Below are 24,177 nucleotides of genomic sequence, written 5' to 3' on the forward strand. Positions count from 1 at the left end.
ACACTGCACTTAACGCGCAGTTGAGAAGCCCATTCATTGCGTTCAATTTCTAAAATGTACAAAATGGTTGCGGCTATGTTCTGCTGGTCATTGATTGACAGCCGGCACGCATACGCACCTATCTGGCCATAGGCCATGCTGATGAGTCGCTCGTTGACCAGCTTGTCCGTTTTGGGGTTTCTGGGCTGCCGTTTCATGATGTCGCTTTCCGCCGTCTCGTAGGCCAATGAGATGGCAGGAACCTGGAGCAAGAAAACGGGGAAAAGGTTTAGCACTCTAAAACTCAGATGGGCGTTATCATAACTATCATTATTACAATATTATCATTATTTAGTAGTAGTGGTTGTAGTAGTAGTACCACTACTAAGGTCTTTTATTTCAATTACAATACAATACATATATCTATTTTTCATTAATATTATTAAATAATTGGTTTATCAGTTTATTGTAAGTAATACAACAAAACATTTTTAAATGACATTTATGTGTTACTGTGCGGTAATCTATTATATTGAAAAAAAAAATTTTTTAAGTTAATTAATTCATTGTAAATATGAAAATAAAACACATTAGTAGCCATGTCCAGCACATTTGACATTTTTGTATATATTTTTTTATTTAATAATTGGTTAATTTATTATGAAAGCAAATATTAGTACAATGTTTGCCTGTAAAATATACATACACATTATATTTTTTAAATAAATGTAATAACTAATTAATTAATTGACCTAAAATAATGAAATTACATTACAATGTCATATAACTTATGCATTTAATTTTTAACTGTATCAAATGTAACAATATAACTATAAAGTAAAACAATGCTTATCTATTCAGCATTTTCATATTTATTATAATAAATAATTGGATAGATATTTTATTATAGATAATAAAATGCAAAATATCTGCAAAATATTTGTATATGTGCATTTTGATATTGATGTGCATTATGTTATTTATAATTAAATTAATTATAAATAAATAAAAATCCAAAGGGACATCATGAAACTTTTTCTTCAAGATTTTACCAAGTTTTTTTTTTTTTTTACAGACTAAGGAATTTTCAGCATAGCATATCTGGACATACTAGTTTTGTTGAGAAGGCACAAATTATTAATATTTGTACACCAAATCAGAATTAATCAAGAAAAAACAAAAAACACCTGTGACATTATTATTAGCCCCCTTTAAGAAATTATCATTTATTTAGTCATTGCACGAACCGCTTTTGTGCAGTGATGTGATTTAACTTCACGGGTGATGTACTTAAAGGTGATCAGGTGAATCAGGGGATTTGACTCAAGTTTAAGTTTAAAAGTGTTTTAAAAGCCTCAGTATTGGGTCCTTGAGCTGTCTGTTGAAAAATGACCATGCCAAATACTAAAGAAATAAGTTTGGACTTGAGAAAAGGGTATTATTTGATGCACACAAAGCAGGAGAATGATAAACAAAGCCATCAAAGCATTTTCAAGTGTCAAGAACTGGAGTGAGAAGTGTAATCCAGTGATTCAATGAGAGACAAACAGTCCAGAATTAGCCTGGCAGAGGAAGAAAGCAAAAGATTTCAAAGAAAACTACTGAGAGATGTGTCTAAAGACACTGGCGAATGACTTGTCCACATCAGGAATGAAGACAGATTCTTGAAGAAGAAAATCACCAGAGCTCTGCACAGGAATGGACTGCGAGGTTGCACTTTTCAAGAAGAGACACCTTCAACACAGACTTAAGTATGCTCAGGAAAACCTGGAGAAAGATTATGCACACTGGAAACCTGTCCTGTGGTCTGATGAGACGAAACTAAAGCTGTTTGGCCATAGAGACACTTCTTATGTTTGGGGAGAAAAAGGGAGAGGCATATCACCCAAAGAATACCTTCCCCACATTCAAACACGGTGGTGGGAGTATTATGCTGTGGGGATGCTTCAGTGCATCTGGAACTGCAAATGTTGTCAAGGTGGAAGGAATCCTAAACATAGAAAAAAAATAGGTGGAGATTTTGAAAGAAAACCTTAAGCTACAGCCATTGTCTGTAACTCACTTGTGCCCGGAATATTCTGTATAAAAGCTTTGAAGGAACTGTTCATCGATCTCCAGCCTGTATTCATATAACCAACATTCTCACTACCCGAAAGAAAACGAACACGCGGAAGAAAAGATCTACTCTACAACACTCTATTTAAAAGTAACTGGGAATATCATTAAAAACAATGACATTTTTGTAGGGGGGCTAATAATTTTGTCCTCAACTGTATGTTACCTCACCTATGAATTAAGCATCTGTTAAAAAAAAAAAAAAATCAGATGCAGTCCTTGAACACAAAAGTTTACCAACTCCCCCTAGTCAAGCATTTTGTATATTCAAAAATAATTTTCCTATTTTCTCGAAACTTCCTATTATGGCCTGCTCTTCATTTCATTTGTACACCAGAAGAGCGAGAAAGGCGCATGTAATAAAAGATATTGAGCTGATATCAGCGCACAATATGTTCGACGGCGAGCAGGCAATCTCCGCGCGTTAAGGTGGATTTAAAGTAGACACACAAGGGCGGGCGACAAATCCTTTGATGATGACTGGCGCCACCCCGACCTTGATGCTGTAACATGCTCACTTTTGACAGATTTTTTTCCCCTCACTTGAGTGTGGCACACTTCATTCCACAATAAAAAAAAAAGTGATAAGATTAAAAGTTTTTTGTGAGTGAGGCTACAATACAAAATTGGTTGTATCAGAGGAATAAGGTAAAATGACAAATATCTCAAGACAATGGTTCTAATTGTTTTTTTGTGGAAAGTATAGGTACAACCTCAAAAATTATTCAGCTCTCCAAGTACCATCATAACAGTCAACATTATTATACAGTCAAAAATAATAATAACTAAGGCCGTGGTTTTTCGTCTTCAGAATACTATACTTAAATACAATTTAACTTAAAAAAGTAAAAAATTTGCTGAACATGAAAAAATGTAGTGTTGGATTTTTAAAAACTGTTTAAATAACTACGATTGCAGAGAGATTAGAGATAATTTTGGGGATTTTTTTTTAATTAAATGACTTAAAATTAAAATAATTGTGTTCAAATTAGCCATTGCCATTGACAAGTGGACTTGGACACTTGGGGTGGGTTGGGGAGCGTCTGATGCTGGTCCACGGTAAATTTCAAACTTGGAAACAACTTTACTGACGCACAACCATCAGTAGATGGCATCGATGCGCCGTTTTAGATATGAGATCAGCACAGTTTGCTGATCTCAGGCTGCATTTCGTGCAACCTACTTTTTTTGCACTGCTGATTGTAAAAGAAAAAAAGCAGGATCAAACATTTTTTTCTGGTCAAAAGGGTGTCTTTCATTTAGTAGATTTGGTATATAAATAATCATTGAACACAACATATGGGTCTTGAAAATGTCCAAATGTGCTACAAGTGCTGGCATTGAATTAATTCATGCCCCCCCCCCCCCTTGCTTTCCAGCGGAATCTAAAAATAATATCCGAGGGTGTCGCTTGTCACCGGCAAAGCTAGATCGAGCCGTCGCAGTCCTGCAGAGTTGAACGGAAAGATGTTGACAAACTGCTAACAACCCGGCATATCTGCCAGGTTGTTCTTTTTTCAGCTGACATGTTCTCTCGCATGCGGAGGAACAGCCGCTGAAGTCGGAATCCGAACGTTATTTTCGAGGGGAGGAAATGTCAACGTTTTAACTGCCATCATGCGAGACAAACATTACATCTGTCTTTTGCTTTTTCTTTGGCTTTTTGCATTTTTTTGTAGCAAAACTTACTATACACTTTTCAACCAACGTATTATAGGTCAAAATTCCACCAATTGTCAACGTTTCAACCACCACTGCATTAGACAAACACTAGAAATAGTTTATGTTATGTTATATTTCTTCTCAGGGCTGACTACTGAATACTGATTATTAGTAGTCATTAGTGGTGCAACGGATCGTCATTGATCCGTGGTCGATTCTTATCAGCCCCCACAGTTCTGATCGCGCACAATCCGCGCATTGGTTGGTGGAAAAACTGCAAAATAAAGTTTGCTAAATAATACATTGACGGCAATGCAAATAGCCTTAGTAGACTTTTACTTTGTAGTTGGCCCACGTCGTGGTGTAATGGCTAGCTTAATTTACCTTTTAGACGTTTAGGATTTCTTTGTCGTAGTTTTGATTGACATTAACTCTTTGACTGCCAGACGTTTTCAGAAACGGGATGTCGCCAGTGCCAGCCGATTTAAGCATTTTGACTGAATGACTACCAAATGAAAGATTGGACTCTCAGCTTTCATCAGAAAAAAAAAGTTTGTTTCTACCTTATTCCGTTCTTCAGTAATCAACAATAGAAAATGGTTAGTTTCACCGAAATGCTCTGTTTTGAAACAAAAAGCGGAGAAAAAGAGCTTTTTGTGAAACGATGTTATTTCATGCACTCTAGTGAATTCTACACTTCTTTTTGTCCATGAATGATGCCACAAACACCTAAATAGTGCTTTACTTCTGTAATACACCACCACCAACAATGAAAAAGTGTTTTTAGATTGCAAAATACGTTTATTTCCATTCAACAGTGTAACAATTTGACAAAACAATTTCGCAAACTATTTACAAATGTGTGCAACTGTGGTACTATTTACAATTATGTGGATGTTTCAAATACAGTTTTTCTTTTTGTAACGCTCTCCTGCGTGCAAGGAGAGGGAGCAGGGTTTGCACAACAGATTACTTTCACTTTCCATTGTCCGTTTTGCGTGCAGACGGCCTTTTTTTCCGGGGAATAGCAAGTAGCAGACTGTACCCACTCCTCCGATGAATATGCATTGGACTCGGGGTACTCTTCGTCGTCCGATTGAACGTCGCCTGAGCGTGCTCGGTTGTGCTCCGCGTTTTCCGGTGTTGGCATCGCTAGCCCGTGAACCTTTATGACGTCGTCATAGCCGCCGCGTCAGCGCTTCCAACTTCGGCGTCAACCTCGGAGTCACCATCATCATCATCGGTGATGATCATCGTCGTCATCAATGTGCTCTTTAGCGTTGGTCGATGCCTTTTGTCTTTGAAAAAAATTCCCAAGTGTGAGCTGCTTGCAACCGGTCGCCATTGTTCGCTTCTTTAGCCATCTAGCTCCGCCTCACGTCTTCTACTGCCGCGTCAATGCTTCCAACCTCGGAGTCACCATCATCATCATCGATGATGATCATCGTCGTCATCAATGTGCTCTTTAGCGTTGGTCGATGCTTTTCGTCTTTGAAAAAAACTGCTCGAGCGTGAGCTGCTTGCAACCGGTCGCCATGTTCTCTTCCCTTCCCCAGCCATTGTCCCCTCTAGCTCCGCCTCACGTCTTCTACTGACGCCTACCCAATCTTGTCAAAAGAGAGTCATTGCTGCCATCTAGGGGCCAAAAATAGTCATTAGGCTAACTAGATCTGCTTGAAACTTTCACCACAGCTGGCCAAGGCTTTCCTCCACCCGTTTCCAAAAATAAAAAATTGGAGAACGTCTTTTAACGTCCTTGGCGGCCCTCCGTAGGTTTTTATTAAACGTCATTTAACGTTTTTGGCAGTCAAAGAGTTAAAGTTGCAACCAACATCAACATAACACTTTCCGAACTCATATTAAATTGCTAATTTAGGACGCTAAGAAACCACTAATTAATTACGTAGTCATCGTATGATACGGCAGAAGTCTCCGACGTAAGTGGCTACTGATTAGAAGCTAGCTGTAAGCATTATCAAATCAATAATACAGCTGTCAAATGATTAATTTTTTAAATCAGATTTATCACATCTTGTAATTTTGAGTAATTACGATGTATCACTTAATTAAAAAGGCTTTTTTAATCAACATTTCTTGCCCACCAAATTTAAAGAGCACCTGTTATGTGTGAATTTTTTTTCGACTTTTAATGTTATGACGACGTCTTCAAAATTTCTTATCCACTGCACACGCTCATCCTCCTCTTTTTCTAATCAGTTAATTACTTGCATAATTTAAAATGAGAAAAAAATGACCACTATAGTTTAACATGAAAAAATATTCTGAATGTCATACACAAACATTACTTTACTTTAATGCATGTAGTTAGTTAATTGCTCAAACACAACCTGTGCTACCTTTAATGTAACCATCTGCTGTCAAACTAAAGGATAATCTGTGGTCAAAATTAATAGTGCGATTAATCTGCGTTAATACATTATTAATGCTAAGAATATTTTTGGGTGATTAATAACTCTAACCTACAACAAAAGTGCAGCGAGCTCCCAGGCTCAGCAGCAAATATTTTATTCAAGATGTTTATTTGTCTGTCACATGCACAGTTAAAAACAATGGTAGCAATGAGAATTGACATTCCTACTTGGCAAGTCTCCCTATTAGACCCAGTTTGAAAATGATCGTTATCGACCATCGGATTTACAAATAAAAAATACCATTTAAAAAAAGTTCTAAACTGAGATACATCAAAATGCCGAATATAATTAGCTGGCCAATAAATCCTTAACAAACACCAAAGGAACGACTCGGTCTGTTTTGCTTTATTTATTTATTTATTTATTTCAACGGCATATTACGAGACAATTTCTAATCAACATATTGGAATCGCCTTGGATTTTGTCTAACTCTGTACTGCCACCCCCCACACCCCCAACTCTAGAACTCTCTCTCTCTCTCTCTCTCTCTCTACTAAAATCTGTGATGCTGCTTCCCTGAACATAAAAAAAAAAAAAAAAAACACACACACACACAAAAAACTCCTCCAGCACCATCTGTTCACCAAAAATACTTTTCACAATATGAATACAGACACACACTCACATTTACAGATTTTAATTACCCCCATGAGCTATTGTTAAGCATCCTAAGGTCCCTATAGCAGGTCCCCATTTAAATCGAAGCTACCACTGATTGAATTTGTTCTTATTATCATTTGATGACGTTATTGTTCATTAAAAAATAAAATAAAATGACGCTGACTGGCTGAGATTTCGCTCTCTCAACTGGGTTCTCCTTCCTCAAAGTGAAGGGGTGGCGATCCAACCCCCCACATTTCCTTGTCCGTGAAGACGCGACTCGCCAAATATAACTTGTCCGCCTCACTTCTTGTAATTCACGGTAGATCTTTAGCGCCTGCAACACTTCAAAGCCGACGTCCAGCTGTTTCACACTGCCAGCGCTTCTCACCGACATGCTGACGTCTTACTTTGAAGGTGAGCTGTTTATTTACTTCTTTTTTTCCCCTTTGCTTTCTTTTTAAAGCAAAACACAATTTAGTTGCGTTTAAAACTTCACTCCTGTTATGACAGGACTTTGATCTGGAGACAGCCGAACAAATATTGATCAACAAGAACAAAATGTCCTGCTGCGAGAAACCAACAAGGTCACCTTTGAAAAGCTACAATTGATTACATGACAACTGAGTTGATTCCATATTGTAATATTAGCTCCTGGAATTTCAAAGTAATGACGCCTGTGATTTATAATGTTACTTTAACAACAGCGTAATGAAACGTATAGTGTTTAGGTTTACTCATTAACTCAGCCATTTTCACTGAAGCAACCCCCTTCACTCTGTTTTAGTGGATTTTGACAGATTTCACAGAATATTGTGTTCTATTGCTATAAGAACATGGTACCGACCAAAAGAAAGATCAGAATCTCTTCTTTCATCAGTAAAAAAAAAAAAGAGTATATTTCTATCGGTTTCCCTTTTGAAGAAATTAGCATTAGAATAAATATACGTTTCATCATTATTCACAAATCTGTTTAGAACTGTGGGTAAATGAGATCGTTTTCAACATGGCCTTGCTTGATCTCTTATACTTTGCTGCCACCTGCTGGCCGTTTTTGTAATAACTACCATTGCTTCAAGCATTCTCTTCCATTCAGAGGCTGAATCAAAGCCTTCTGTATGCCCTAGCATTAAAAAATAAAATTAAAAAAACATCAGACGTATAAATATGTCTTTGGGAGCATGGTAATATTTAAAATATAACCTATTTATAGATTTTCTGGGAGCAAATGAGACAAGACCACAACTACATGATAATTGTGTTAATTATGTTAATAAGCCAATGTTTGTAGTTTTCTGCGAGCTATAATCTGTGTTAGATATTGAATCTTTTTTTGAGTCAGCGATTGGTTGGCAACCAAATGGATGGATTTTTGTAGCTTCAAAGATAAGAATAAATAAGTTGCAAAAAAAAAACTAGTGCCTAAATAGAAAGGGGTTTGTCAAAGTGCAAGCCCTGAAATTTGTTGGAAATGGCTGCGTCAAACCAAAATGGCCGATTTCTTGTTCAATTTCGGCCATGGGTTTTTGAGAATTTTGCGTACGTCCTGTCATGATAGACATGGCCGTCCAATTTTGTTTTGATCAGTGAAACTCGTGTTAAGGGGCTTTTTCTTTCTAATATTCCAATGCAAGGGTTGCTTCAAATTAAAATGGCCACTTTTTTGTTCAGTTTCAGCTCAGGCATGTCATTTTGCCACTTGCTGTCGACTGAAGATGACATCACAGTTGCTCAGGCAACGACCAATCACAGCTCACCTGTGGCAAATTGGCCACTTTCTGATATTGATAAAAACTGCTGGATTTTGCTGCTTATCTCATATTTCACTAACGCAATATTAACCAGAATACCATATTTAGACTAGTAGGGCTACATAGAACATATTATTGTCAAAAACATTTGGGGTGGTTGACTTCCTCTTTAAAAAATAATTAAAAGGCAGTTCTAGTTTTTGATTAGGCCTTGGCGGAGGTCTGCCCTCTTGTTGAATTTGAATTAATTTATTGATGTGTTGTGATTTTCCCATCCACAGGAACAGGATCTTGATCTTTGGCCTGTTTATATTGTATTTAGACTAGTGGGGCCGCATAGAACACATTATTGTCAAATATTTGTGGTTGACGTCCAAGTTTTTTTTCATGCATCCTGTTATATGGACATGTCTACCCAATGTCATCCTCCAAAACGAAACTGACATTGCAGGCTGAATTTTCCCGAAATTAATTCATCGCTTCTTTCTTGTCCAATCCTGCAGATGATCAGGAAACTGAAACCAAATTACATTAGACGCCAAAGGCAAAAAAGCTTGGCAACTATGCATCGCCCAAATATCTAGTTACTATGCAGTAGTGTTTCACATTTAGCCCCCCAAAAAAAATCCTCCACAGCAGAATGTTCCATATGTTGGGAATGAAACAAGTAATTGTGGACCTCTTTGTGCCCAGTGGAATAATTATAATTCCCTGCTCTCCTTCCACTTGGATTGTGTATTCCAAAACGTTTTTCAAAATCCGTCTCGAGCTTGACTTTATTCCCCCAAAGGTGCAAATTGAGAAATCAAAGACAATTGACATCAATTAAGTTGTTGCACTTCCTCAAGCAAAAACATGTCATAAAAGACTTGTCAACATCAAACTCTAAACGCCACAGTCGAATCAACTAGCCAACCTTAGCGGTTAGCGCCTTTTAAGTAGTAAATCTCGCGTGGTAGTGGATGTACGAGAGATCCAGTGGGCCTGCATTGAAGCAACCCCAACTGTTGTCTCATTGGACTGATTGGAATATGAGTGCCCTGAAGGTAAAAGAAAAAAGAAAGAAAAAAACGCTGTCTGTCAGCGGGACAGGTTAGTGGCGAGCTTTGCGCCGACCTCCATTAGCGACAAACAGGAACAAAGCGAGAGCTTGACACTCAGAGTTCACATTTAAAACATTTCACTCTCCCTCCATTGTGCTTCCCGTGTCGGCGTCGCCAGAGACTGTCGGCACGCCGCTTGTCTGCGGGCCTAAAGCCGTCACCGGAGAAGAAAAGAGACGTCAAAGGAAGGAGTGAGTCACAAAGACTACATTTGATTCTGGCTCGGAGACGTCAAAGCCTTTATACTACAAAAGCAAACGTTCACGTGTGACAAACAGATTTTTACTACGTACGTATATAAAGTACGTTGTCTTCTCTCTGGATGAATCTGGATTGTAGATTCAATTCGTCTAGTCGGCATGAATTCATTTGAATTTCTAATTGAGCCCATGTTGGTCTCTATTACACCGTCTGTTCTCGGCTGTCTTTACGGTGACTGATTATTGTTCATTCAGTGGGTGGCTGCTTGATATTTGTCCGTCAATGAATTAATCACCTTTTGGGGGCCTCAACATGCCCAACAATTCATATTTTGGCAAGCGCCGAGGGCCCTTTAGGGGTCCTAAAAACCATGCTGCAAATCTCACTCAGCAATTTCCTCCTGGAAAGTTAGCCCCCGTCGCTGTTTAACTAATCAACAAATTGGTTTGACATGTCAATCATGACAGGACGCACACACAAAAAATCAAACACCCATGTTCATAATTGAACAGGAAGTCTGCCATTTTGTTTTGAAGCAGCCATTTTGTACTTAGTCGCTGCCTCTGGAAATTTTGAAAAATTAGCCCCAGACACCAATTTCTCCGATTAACAAGTTATCGTGACAGAACATATGAAAAAAAGTCAAGGACCAATGCTAATAATCAAACAGGAAGTCTGCCATTTTGGTTTGAAGCAGCCATTTTGCACTCAGTCGCTGCCCCTGCAAATTTAGGAACAATGAGCCCCAGACGCCAGTTTCTCCAATCAACAAGCAATTTGGTGGACGTGTATCGTGACAGAACGCATGAACTAACTCAAGGACCCGTGCTAATAATCAAACAGGAAGTCGGCCATTGGTTTGAAGCAGCCATTTTGCACTCCGTAGCAACTCATGTAAATTTAGAAACAATGAGCCCCAGACGCCAGTTTCTCCAATCAACAAGCAATTTGGTGGACGCGTATCGTGACAGAACGCATGAAAAAAAACCCTCAAAGACCCTCTCTAATAATTGAACAAGATGTCAGCCTTTTGGGTTTGAAGCAGCCATTTAGCACTCAGTAGCAGTCCCTGGAAATTTTGAAAAATTAGCCCCAGCCACCAATTTCTCCGATCAACAAGTAATCGTGACAGAACGTATGAAAAAAATGTCAAGGACCAATGCTAATAAATGAACAGGAAGTCGGACATTTTGGTCTGAAGCAGCAATTTTGTAGCCGCGGCCCATGGAAAATATGAAAAAAATGAGCTAGGAAAAGCTAGAAAAGGGTGCACCTGGACACCACTTTCTCTGATCAACACAAAATTGGGCGGACATGTGTATCATAACAACATGGGGAAAACTCTGAAGGATCCAGCCTCTGAGTTGAACAGCAAGTTGTCTATTTTGGTTCAAAGTAGCTATTTTGGCCAAATTCCAGGCCTTGTTAATTTCACACCCTCCTCCTAGGGAACTGAGCCCCAAATCAAAAAGATGTGTAAGTCAAGCTTTCGTGCCTCTGTCATTAATTGTTGGCAGAGCATTTGAGAATTTGCCATGAACAAGGGGGTGCAAGGGCCTTGTTTCATTATTATTCCGCTGATGTTCCCGGCACTCACCATGTCCGTGCCCAAGTCGATGCAGAGGATGGTGACCGTTCCCAGCGGAAGGGGAACGCTGGCGATGATGAAGAGCAGGAAGGGTGAGATCTCAGGGATGTTGCTGGTCAGCGTGTACGCGATGGACTTCTTCAGGTTGTCGAAGATGAGCCGCCCTGCAGCGATAAAGACATCAGCGTGGGATAACAATCCTCGTAATAAAGTCTGGATTTTCCTTTTCCTGGTGTTTGAGACTTGAAGTAAATTGAAAATGCACAGCGTCTGCCTCCGGAGTGAGTGACTTTATTAGCCGCCACCGCCGCCACTTTAGATTAGACGGCAGTCTCCTGTGGAACGCCTCAGCCCCCTTCTCCTTACAAAGCTCTTTATATTGTTGTTTGCATAAAGTCCCCTCAGTGTGCGAGGCTTGATCATAAATATGCAAGCTCTACGCTCATGCAAGAAATCCCCGTGCCACCCGGGATCTATTTTTTTTTATCTACTGGAGGAGCATTTTGCTATTGTGACTTCAGGAAAACCTTAATGTGTTAGCTCATTGAGTTTGAAAAGCTCAAACTACAACGTTTACAACCCACGCAAAATTTTATGTTGATTGGTGAAACTGGTGTCAAAGGCTACACCCACATCCTACCGTGTAGGCTAAAATGCTTTGCAATTTAGCATCATCCATCTGTCTATAGTGCAGGGGTCAAACTTTTTGAAACTGAGAGCTACTTATTGAGTACTGATTAATGCGAAGGGCCAAGGACCAGTTTGATACGTACTTGTAAAATAACAACTTTGCTCAAATGATCATGAATTACATGCTATTAATAATGAATGATGTTCATCTGTGTGAAGATGACGATCATGTCAATGACTTCTCACAGTAACTATCAAAAATTATTTAACCAATAAATATCAAGATGCATCACTTCATTTGTAAAATTATACTCAACAAAAGTAAAAAACACTTTTTGCTCCCATTTTTTATGCGATGAACTCAAAGATCTAAAACTTTTCCCACGTACAAAATATCACCATTTCGCTCAAATATTGTTCACAAACCAGTCGAAATCTGTGATTGTGAGCACTTCTCCTTTGTCAGTACCGGTAACGTGCGGTCAGGATAGGCAAGGTAGGCACTGCCTACCCCAGGCTGAAATGAAAGTTGAAACTGTTCGGCTTTTTCTATTTATTTTAATTATTTCTTTTATTTCAGAAAGCCTACACTACCTATATGTTTAAAAGTGACAACATTTGGTGATTTTCATGCCTCAATTAAAAATGACTCATTACTTCGTCTAGCCTGCAGGCAAAAATGCTGCAAAAATGATCCTCCTGAAGGTACACGGCTACTTTGCTTCTCTCAACTCTGTCCGCGTAGCGATGCGTGTTCGCCAAGGCCGCTTTAATGCACGGGCTTACCTGGGCTACAGTCGTCATCAGAATCATTATAAAATGAGTTAAAATAATAAAATAAAATAAGTTTAGATGTCTCTAGGTGTTTGGTTTAGGTGAACGGTATGGGATTTTTTTTTAAAAGGTTTTAGGTGAACTAATGAATACACACACACACACTCGCACGCACGCACACACACACACACACACATGAACATACACTTTCTCACCCACATACAAAAAAAATTATATATATATATTATAAATAAAAATAAAAATAAAAAGGAGAGCAATGATGACATGTCAAATCGAATGAACAATACTGAGCTCTACAGAAAAAAAAAAGAATCATTATAAAATAAAATTAAAATAAAGACAATTTGTTAATTTTTCTGTCAATCATGCATGGGATGACCAACCTACGGCCGCAGATGATTCGTTCATCGCTGTGGTCGTATTAGGGTGTGTCCCAAGAAAGGGCCTACCAGAAGTCTTAACAGTTTCATATACTGTTGTGCCACTTGTTCAACTTTCTGTCAGTCACTTCGCCGCTCTACCAATTTACTAACCACGCCCACTCCGAATGGAATGAATGGCGAGCGAGGACAGACAGCTTTGTCACCGAAAAACAAAGGAAAAAGAGCGCCGTGACAAAGAGCTAATGGGCAAAATTCCCAAGCTCACTGGGTTCTTAAGACGCAAAAAACGCGGGCTTCGGCGAAGAAGGAGGTGGGAGGTGAGACGGGCCTAATCGGCAAACGGGCCGCCACAACTACACTTGAGGCCGCCGCCACCACCAGCTGCAGCGACAGCGACAGCGCCCAGCCGGTCCGGGGAAGGAGAGCCCGGAGCATTTGACGGAGGAAGAGGACGACAAAGATGAAGCCACTCCTCAAGAGGATCCGGTTCGTCCTGCTGCTGCTGTAGGAGGGGACACGGACTCGGACGACCCTTATGACACACATCCTGCTCGATGGGGACACCCTTTAGTTGTCGAAGGCAAGGTGCGTGCATACTTGGCTAGGATTTTTAACACCAAAGATGTTTTTTTCTCCAGAACGCACTTTACATGAACACTAACTAATGGGGAAAGTGTACAAAGAGAATGTCTGTGCAATTTCCCTCAAAGTGGCAACAAATTTTTGGGGTGGTAAAAAAAGAGCTAAATCAGCATTTTCTGCATCAGGATTTTCTGATAGTTTTTATTAACGAGTCAGCTGAACACGGTGTGGTGGATTCTGAACTATGAATGTCAGTACTGCTCTTATGTGTTTGTTTGTTTGTTTTTTGTCAGAGGAAGCATCTACCAATTCGGTGATGTCCACAATGGTAACTATTTGGGATGTATGAAACTGTTAAGCCAATTTGACCCTTTTTTGAAATCCCACATGGAAAAATTTGGAAATGCTGGAAGTGGAACACCCTCATATTTATCTTTAATTGTGTGTGAGGAATTTATCGATCTGATGGGTAAAAAAAATTTGAAATTGTTGGTAAAGTGAAAATGGTGAAATATTTCTCCATTAGTGTTGATATTTCCCATGTTGATCAGACGACACGGGAGATGATGGGTACGAACCCCGCTCGAAGTTGCAGAGCAAAAAAAATGTAAGACTGCAAAAGAGAGTAATGTTTTTTTTGTTTTATTTTCTACTCATACATAGGCGGCATATGTTGAAATAGTTTGAAAGTATGGCATCTTGTATCTGAGTATCAAGTAAGTCGAGGTCAGGCTGAGTGTCCTCTTTTTTGGGAAATGAAAATATGGTCACCCTAGGATACGTTGTACACTCGCCTGCCGACACACGAATTTGTAATTGGTGTGTGCGTCTCAATTTGCGACTGCCTGCATACCCAAACCTAGAGCTCGCTGCACGTCACTGGTGAGTACTGACTGTTTTTTTCGAGCCCCCAGACAAGACTGCACCTTTCAGAGTGGCCTCTTATTGTAGGCATCTAAGGCACACTTGTGCACTAATCATGGTGTCTAATCAGCATCTTGATATGGCACACCTGTGAGGCAGGATGGAATATCTCGGCAAAGGAGAAGTCTATTTGCGTGTTGACTTTTTTTTTTTTTTTTTTTTTTTTAAATTATGCAAGTTTCCGAGGAGGAGATTGCTAATGGCTGTTTTGTATGGAGGACCAAAACTGCCAAAACTCTAAATAAATAAATGACTAAATAAAGAAATAAAATTTTGTAAAAGTTTTTATTTTCCTTTTTAGTCATTTATTTATTTATTTATTTAATCAATTATATATTTAGAATTTTGGCAGTTTTGGTCCTCCATAGTTTTGAACCACATTTATTCTGTTCAAATTTGGGACATGGGTCCTTGAGACTTTTGGTGTGTCCTGTTAAAATAGACATGTTCACCCAATTTTGTATCGATTAGCGAAAACTGCAAATTTGTATTAAAATTTTTTCCAAGGGGTGCGTATGAATGTAAAATGACTGCTCAAACCGGTATGGGTGCTTGAGACTTTTTCCCACATCCTGTTATAACATATCTTCCCACAATTTTGTGTTGATTGGAGAAACTAGTGTCAGAGACAATTGTTTTTCTAACTTTCCAAGAGGTGCAACATTGTGTGAAATGACTGCTTCGAACAAATTTGGCTGACTTCTTGTTCAATCTTAAGCATGGGTCCTTGAGACTCATTAGTAAAGACATGCCCACCCAATTTTTTGTTGATTGAAGAAACTTGTGCCAGTGACTAATACTTTTCAAACTTTCCAAGGAGTGTGACTGAATGCAAAAATGACCGCTTCAAACCAAAATAGCCAACTTCCTGTTCAATTTCAAGCATAGCTTCTTAAGACTTTTTGACGTGTCCTGTTGTGATAGACAGGTACACCAAATTCTGTTTTGATCCGAGAAACTAATGACCAGGGCTATTTTTTTACTTCTCTTATGGTATGACAGAGTGCGAAATGGCTGTTTCAAATCAAAATGGTGGATTTGCTGTTAAATTTCATGCATGAGTCTTAAAAGGGGACATCAATCCCCCCCCCAAAAAAATCTTGACAATAATATGTTCTGTGCAGTCCCACTAGTCTAATATTCTGGTTAATATTGCGTTAGTGGGATTTGAGTTAAGCAACAAAATCCAACATTTTTTTAATCAATATCAGAAGGCGGCCATTTTGCCACTTCCTCTCGCACGAAAATGACATCACAGTTGCTTAGGTCTCAGGCAACAACCAATCACGGTTGAGTTTCAGAAAAACAGATGAGCTGTGATTGGTTATTGCCTTCGCCCTGAGCAACTGTGATGTCATCTTCAGTCGACAGCAAGTGGCAAAATGGCCGTCCCCCGAGATGGATGAAAACAGCTGGATTTTGCTTCATAACTCATACTCCACACATGTAATATTAACCCGTGGGCAATATTTTATTTTGAAATGGCACAAAAAGCCAAAAAATGGTCACAATAACGCCTAGGGGTTAATCAGAATGTCATGTTTAGACGAGTGAGGTCACATATGACATATTATTGTCAAGAAATGTTTAAGGTCGACTTCTCGTTCAAGACCTTTTCATGCATCCTGTCATGCCTGAAACAATGTCACAAAGCCTTTCCCATAAATTTGTTGCCAATCACTCACCCTCCTCTACGCCGGTGACAATGGAGGCAAAGTTGTCGTCCAGCAGGATCATGTCGGCCGCTTGCTTGGACACATCTGAGCCGGCGATCCCCATGGCGACGCCGATGTCGGCCTTCTTCAGGGCTGGCGAGTCGTTGACGCCGTCACCCGTCACGGCCACAATGGCTCCCTGCGCACCCCCAGATGGCGGGAAAAAGTGTCAAGTAGAGTGAGATAAGTGGCATGATTTAAGCCCCCGCACTTTCCTCTTAATAACGTCTTTTGGAGAAAAGTCTCGGGGGAGATTAAATGAGGAATGGAATTGAGTCGTAATCATTCAGTGGGCACAGTGAGAGGAAGTCGAGAGGGGAATTGGAGTTTGACCTCAAGTGTGCCCGCACGCAGACGCCACAGGCATAGATTAAAATATCGCACGTACACACAATTATGTTCAAGCGGCTATTCATCACTGTCTACACACATACACACTCACAATAAGACTTCGAGGACATGAAATAATAGACAAACACACACACATGCACCCAAACAAAACCTCTGTTTTCATTCGCAATGTCCAGTTTAGACATTCAAGTGCATTCCAAACAAACAAATTTACATTCAACACACACAATCACACACTTCAATGGATACATACATTGGTATGCAGCCACAAGACGACAACATTCACACAGATGCACAAGCACGCACCCACACACGTAGACATTCTCCATAAGGACTCATGGAGAAGAGCACTACATAAACATTAGGGGTGGGAATCTTTGAATGTCTCACGATTCGATTCGATTCCGATTTTTGGTCCTGCGATTCTATTCAGATTTTCGATTAAGGACGATTTTTGATTCACAATGATTTGATTGACAATGATTTTTGCTTCAATCTAAAGATGTGCAAGGAATTGTAATGATCTACTCCAGTCTGACTCGCTAATGCTAATTAGCGCGCTACTCGCGGCTTTTTTATCACTCAAAAGAACGGCTTCACACTGCAAAAAATAACGTTTATTGGAATAATTTGATCGTGACTTTTCCCTTCTAATCTCTAATGTGACTACAACTTAACAGTGTATTAGACCGCGTGGAACCACACTGCCCCTAAGTGGCCAAATCGGGTACAACATGAACAGCGCTCCAAATAAAGGCACACACAGACAAAGGCAAGACAGTATAAAATAATTTAAATGAAATTGATTTTGGGACATTTAAAATCGATTCTGAATCGTACTAAATGAGAATCGATTTTTTGGCACACCCCTAATAAACATTTGCACACACACACACACACACACACACTCGAGTTGTGGCCTGACACGAAACAGGGTCTCAAAAAGTATAAACGGACAGGGATACTTACACACACATACGCACACAGTCCAATACTAATGAAGATTTGATATTGTCCTCTATGGCTCCTGACCCAGAACATAAGACGCACAAGGACACTAACTCGGTCACTCCCTCTCGCAACGTCCTCCCCCTACCTGTCTCTGGCATCCCTCCACGATGATGAGTTTCTGCTGCGGCGAAGTTCGAGCGAACACAATCTCGGTGTGGTTCTTCAGCAGGTCGTCCAGGTACTCGGAGCTCATGTGCTTCAGGTCCGAACCGTGGACCACGCAGGCCTTGGCGTCCCTGGGGTGGAAAATAAGGGAGAGAGTACACACTTTAAGGCAAGTTTATATATATATATATATATATATATATATATATAAAAAATATTTTATTAGATTTATATAGTTGATATAGTATAGCACTATTCAAATTCAACATGGATGGTAATGAGCTACATTTACTCAATTACATTTACTAAAGTAACTTTTTGCACCAATTGTACTTTTCAGAGTAGTTTGAATACAACTTTTTAATTGACAAACTTCCTGTCACATCTTCTGTTTCATCAGTCCAACTTGTGACACTTTACTCCATTTCACCAATCAAATGGAGTCCGTCAGTCACATGACCACACAGTCTGAAAGTGACTCATTTACATAAAACTGGTCGAGATACACATTTAACTTACAAATAGGCTCTATTTCACCCCAATTTAAAGAAGTGGATGTCATGCACTTTGTCAGCCTAAAACTGTCGGCATTTCAGCCTACAAGAACTCCACTTGGGACGCGTTTGCAAAATGTAATGCTCTGTGGAACAAATCCAGCAGGTCAACTACAGCACCTGAACGCAAATTGCAGTTTCTCTGACCGACCCATTCAGACCAGTCGGGAGTTTTCTCTTCTTTGCTTTCGAAAGTGTTGTGCGTTCTCAAAACGAGCAGGGAGAAAAGCAAGCCACAATGTATGCACAGTACTGAAGATAAAGATGTAAGTTGGTAGAATTCAAATTGTGCTGTTTCACGTGTATTAACTTAGAAAGTGAATGTAAGAACATTTATTGTGGCTGAATTTTTCTTAGTTTGTTATTTAATTTACAAAAATATTATTTATGAAATGTTATTTTTGTGCAGTATTTGAATGTGTATTTCATATTTAGTAGATTTTTTTGACTATTTGACATTCATGCGCTATTAAAAAGATTAAGCATAAATCCTTTGTTACTATTACTTAAGCAGTTTTTTTTCACAAATTTTGCCTGCAAGTCGAAGCATAAATCAGAACTTACTCATTGTTACTGGAATCATTTTTTTCACTTATATCTCGCATTTTTGTTTGCAAGTCAAAGCATTAATCTGAAGTTACTCACTACTACTTGAGTAGTTTTTTTCACTTGCATCTCAAATTTTTGCTTGCAAGTCAAAGCATAAATCAGAATTTACTTACTATTACTTGAGTAGTTTTTTTGCTTGCAAGTCAAAGCCATCAAAAAAAAAATCAACCGAACAACTTGTATCTTAAACAAACTAATACAGCCATGGAGACGAAGCCCAAAACGTACCTGGGGTTCACTTGGCCGAGCGGGATGTTGAGGCGCTCGGCGATGTCCTCCACCGTCTCGTTGCCCTCGGAGATGATGCCCACCCCCTTAGCGATGGCCTTGGCCGTGATTGGGTGGTCGCCAGTGACCATGATCACCTGAGCGCACATTCATCGTCACGACATCATTCAACTTCCTTCCATCTCGTACAACTGCTACTAATGCAACGCGATGCCTTCAGGGCCCATCAGTCAGCTGAATTGACAAGAATGGAGCTGTTAGTGCCACAAGTGCTTTGGTGAAAAACAACTGTGATGTGTGGCCAAAGCAGCGCTGTGATAAAACCAAGGGATCCCGCAGCAGCAGTGACGGGTATGTCACGCATGCCCATTCGTTTGTGATCATTTAGAATTTTAAGGTAAAGTGGGAGATAAGCAACAACTTGCAGAGATGTGTGGATTTAAATTAGTTTTACACAAAACGTCATGACGTGATGTCCACTGAGGATTTTGCAGCTAACCCTTTCTGGTTTAGGGACCGCCCACCACATCCATAGAAAATCTCCAGTAAAAAGCTGAGACTTTTAAAAGATTGATGTTTTTTGTTCCAAAGCAACACAAATAATAGCACAAACTTTGTTGTGTTCCAATGTGCACAGCATTTCTGACAATTATTTGACACGCACATGATTCTAGATATTTTCTGCTTAAATAAGTGGAAATGTTCAATGTACAAATAGCACACGGCCGTAACCGGATTTGTTGATTAGCAAATAGCCAACGAAACCCCAACAATGGAAAGAATATTGACTTGATCCTTCCATATCCGAGGATGTAAGAGGAGGCATAAATCTTAAAAGGCCTTCTCGGTGCTGTGGAGGAGGCTTTACAAAAGACGATGTATGTCTGCGAAGGGTTATTTGTCCAAGCCCTGTAAACACTGCGTGTAGAAGGACGCAACTTTTCAAAAGTAGAAAAGACAGAGCTGTTATTTGTCATTCAAGGCCTGACTGACTACTTTGCAGTAAAACAGGCTAAGAAGAAAATGTTCATAGTTTTGTTCATATATGTTACATATACAGTGGACTCCCACTATATGAGCCGGATGTTAGATACCACTTATTTTCAGACCAATACCAGTACAAGTACTCAACTCTTGAGTAGTCACTGATACCGATACCAAGTACTGATACCACTAGTACTTTTTTGATAGATCAAATTTACCCCCAAAAATCAATGACTGATAATGTTAAAGAAATTCCTACAGTATATATACCAATACAGCATTTTTATTTAATTAAAATTTCTATATTTCAAATTTCTCCTTTCTAGTTCTTGATCGTAACATGGCCACAGTCGTGAGTGCCGATACCTTGAAATAAAGCCTACGAGTTTGCAAACTTAGGGGTGCACTGCATGGTAAGAAAAAGTCTTAATGTCCATAAAATAAAATAAAAGCTGCTGCGATTCTTTTGATATTTTCAGAGGTTGAAATTGACATGAGTAAAGATGTACGTGTGAATTTTGGTGACAATTCATAGCATTTTTGTGTTTAACTTTTGTACTTTTAAAAGGATATTTGACTAATTGAGCCATTTTCAGCAGTGAAATGTTAGTATTTGTCCAGAATTAATTTGATAACTACATTATCTTTTGTATACAATTAATACCATTAAAAGGTCATTTTCCCACTTGCTGCCGACTGAAGATGACATCACCTGTGCTGAGGAAGTAGGTAACGACCAATCATGGTTCACCTGTTTTCTGGGTTTTGTCAGCAAACTGAGCCATGATTTGTCGTTACCTACTTCCTCAGCACAGGTGATGTCATCTTCAGTCGACAACAAGTAGAAAAAATTGTTTTTAAAGATATTATTTCTATATGAAAAATAATGAAGTTATCGAATTCCTTCTGGACAAAATATTAACTTTTTACTGCTATAGATGGCGCAATGAGTCAAGTATCCCTTTAAGGATATGGTTCATTAATTAAAAAAAAAAAAATATATATATATATATATATATATATATATATATATATATATATATATATATATATACACAGGGTGTCCATAAAGTCTCTTTACCATTTAAAAATTTATTAAAAATGCAATTGATTAGATATTTTATTCAGATTTGTTCTATTGTATTCAGTGTTTATCATTACTGACCTTAAGCAAAGGATTACTGATGCCATTGCCACAATTGATGAGGCTATGCTACAGCGAACATGGCAAGAAATCGAGTACCGTCTTGATGTGCTTCGTGCAACTAATGGTGCCCATGAAGAAGTGTATTAAAAGAGGTAAAAAAAAACCTTTAATAAACGCTGAATACGATAGAACAAATCTAAATAAAATATCTAATCAATTGCATTTTTAATACATTTTTGAAATGGTAAAGACACCCTGTATGTATGTATATATATATATATATATATATATATATATATATAATATATTTTTTTTAATACCACAGCGGACCTGAATCCGCGAACCGCTACGCGGTTCACTTTATAATTAAATATTTTGAGTAAGACTATTACGGAAGCGTATTGCATTCACAAACTTTCAGTTTTATTGAATATATTTTTACCTGGGTTTTTTTAGGGTTTTTTCTTCTGTTTTAAAAAAATATATTTTCCTCAGTTTTTTTGAAAAAAAAAAAGAATTCTGAGTAATTTTCCCGTTTCATAAAATAATAATTTTTCTGTTTTTCTGAATATTTTTTTAAAGGGGTTTTCCCTCAGAGATTAGAGAACAAACCACAATACAGTATACACATTCATTCCTTTATTGAGAGCCATTAAGTAAACATGACCATCTTATTGCATATGGAGGTATGCGGGAAAGTGTCCGCTTCTGCTATTAGCGAGTCTACAACAAGTCACTTGGAGTTCAGAGGTAAAAAATAAAAAATACTCCGAAAAACAGAACAGCTCTGTTTTTCTGACAATTTTTTTTCCCAGTTTTTTTAATATATATTTTTTCTGTTTTTTTAAATATTTTTTTTCCCTGTTTTTCTGAATAATCCCCCGAACTCCCCCCCACCACCCCCCCTAATTTTCCTGAGTAATTTTTCCTCCTGTTTTTCTGAATAATTTTTTTCAGCCTGTTTTTCTGAATATTTTTATGACAGAAAAAAAAAATCAGTAAAACTGAAAAAAAATATTTAGAAAAACAGAAAATAAAAATACTCCAAAAAAAAACAAAGCTCCCCCCAAAAAATTAGTCAGAAAAAAAGGAGTTGTTTTTTTTTTCAAGTGAATGCAACATGCTTCCGTAGACTATAGTTTATTTTCAAAATCTGTGGACTTATAGTTTCTCCAGAAGTAGTCGTTCACACAGATAACAACACTTGCCGTCAGTCACAATAACGCACCAACCGGGTTCTACAAAGTGTTGTCGGAGCAGAACGCCCTCAGAGGAAACCTTGTGACACGCTTCACTTTCATTTTCCACCAACATCACAGAAAGCCCTCAACCGGTGTGGAAAATCTTCAATGCTTGAGCTTTAAATGCAACATGTGTCGTCCGCCCACATGTTTATTTGCATTCTGCGTGCTACCCCACAAAAGAAATGAACGCGTCTATATGTATGTATGTATATATATATATATATATACTGTATATACATATATATATATATATATATATATATATATATATATATATATATATATGACAGACACGGAGTCTCTGAGGACCCTTTCAAAGGTTGATCACGCTTCTCATCAGTATTTAAATGACGCCATGGGGAACGTCTTTCCTCTCGACGGAAGACAAAAACAATTACCTTGATGCCAGCCGAGCGGCATTTACCCACGGCGTCGGGCACGGCGGCGCGCGGCGGATCAATCATGGAGATGAGGCCCAGGAAGCAGAGCTGCTCGGTGGGGAAGTTCACGTCGTCGCAGTCGAAGGCGAACCCTCGGGGGAACTGAGACGCCGGCAGGTTCAGGTAGCAGAAGCCTGCCACGTGGACAAAAACAGACACCGGGATGTTGCTGCGATTGGAACGCAATGATGGATGGACAAAAAAGTGACTTGAACTTAACTGAAGTATTACTTTCGGTTTCAGACATCTGAACAAGTGTTGCTCAAACTTTTTTCACCAAGTACCACCTAACAAAAATACTAAGCTCTCCATGTAACAGCATCATGACAACATTAAAATATAGAGGTTTTAATCCTAAAAACTACATTTAGTTTGAACATAAACATTGATCTTAAATAGGGGGGGGAAACTGTCAATAATGATTCAATTAAAATGTATTAGATGTGAGGATCGAAAAATGTACTGCAATAAATTTGATTAAATGTAAATGTATGGAACCTACAAGTTAAACACAAATGAACTGTACTAGGCCAATGATTCTGGGAGTTCACACCCATTAAGAGAAACACTGAAAATATATATTTTTAAACAAATGGAAACTTATAATATAAAAATACATTTTTAAAACAAACAAACTATATTTTAAAAAAAGTCTTTCATAGTCATTATACAACCATAAAAAAAACTAATAAAATGTGACAAAAATCAAATTATATATTTATTTATTTAAAAAAAAATAAGGGAGGTATTGCATATAAACATATGTATAATAGTATTTAGGGCCCGGTTGATATCCGGTATCACTATCAAGCAGTGGCGAGCAGTCATAATGCGCTATAAATGCAGTGCATCAATAAAAGTCATTGAAATTTTTTATCTGTCAGTGTCCTCTATTATACAATACGTTAGTTCTACTGTTTTGGTCTTAAATATTTTTTATATCTTTCTATTCTGTTGTTTTCTCTTACTGTAAACTGCAGCTGGACGGAGTCCAGGAAAAAGTTCCCTACGGGGAAAATAAAAGTATATCGTATCGTATCGTAA

General features: G+C 38.5%; 1 protein-coding gene across 2 annotated transcripts in view; it reads right to left on the reverse strand.

Moving 5' to 3' along the window:
* atp1a2a (ATPase Na+/K+ transporting subunit alpha 2a) overlaps window positions 1-24,177 on the reverse strand; it is a 66,558-nt gene that overhangs the window by 9,294 nt on the left and 33,087 nt on the right. The window contains exons 13-18 of one of the 2 annotated variants that reach the window (XM_077556086.1): window positions 23,092-23,267; window positions 19,319-19,455; window positions 17,908-18,058; window positions 16,431-16,599; window positions 11,441-11,595; window positions 119-242 (exon numbers count right to left, since the gene is read on the reverse strand). In XM_077556086.1, the coding sequence (XP_077412212.1) occupies window positions 119-242; window positions 11,441-11,595; window positions 16,431-16,599; window positions 17,908-18,058; window positions 19,319-19,455; window positions 23,092-23,267 (912 nt within the window). Of the gene's footprint in view, window positions 1-118; window positions 243-11,440; window positions 11,596-13,239; window positions 13,420-16,430; window positions 16,600-17,907; window positions 18,059-19,318; window positions 19,456-23,091; window positions 23,268-24,177 lie in introns of those variants that run through there. The other variant, XM_077556087.1, reaches the window with a different exon arrangement.

The sequence above is a fragment of the Vanacampus margaritifer genome, chromosome 2, assembly GCF_051991255.1.
Source record: "Vanacampus margaritifer isolate UIUO_Vmar chromosome 2, RoL_Vmar_1.0, whole genome shotgun sequence".
NCBI classification, from domain to species: domain Eukaryota; kingdom Metazoa; phylum Chordata; class Actinopteri; order Syngnathiformes; family Syngnathidae; genus Vanacampus; species Vanacampus margaritifer.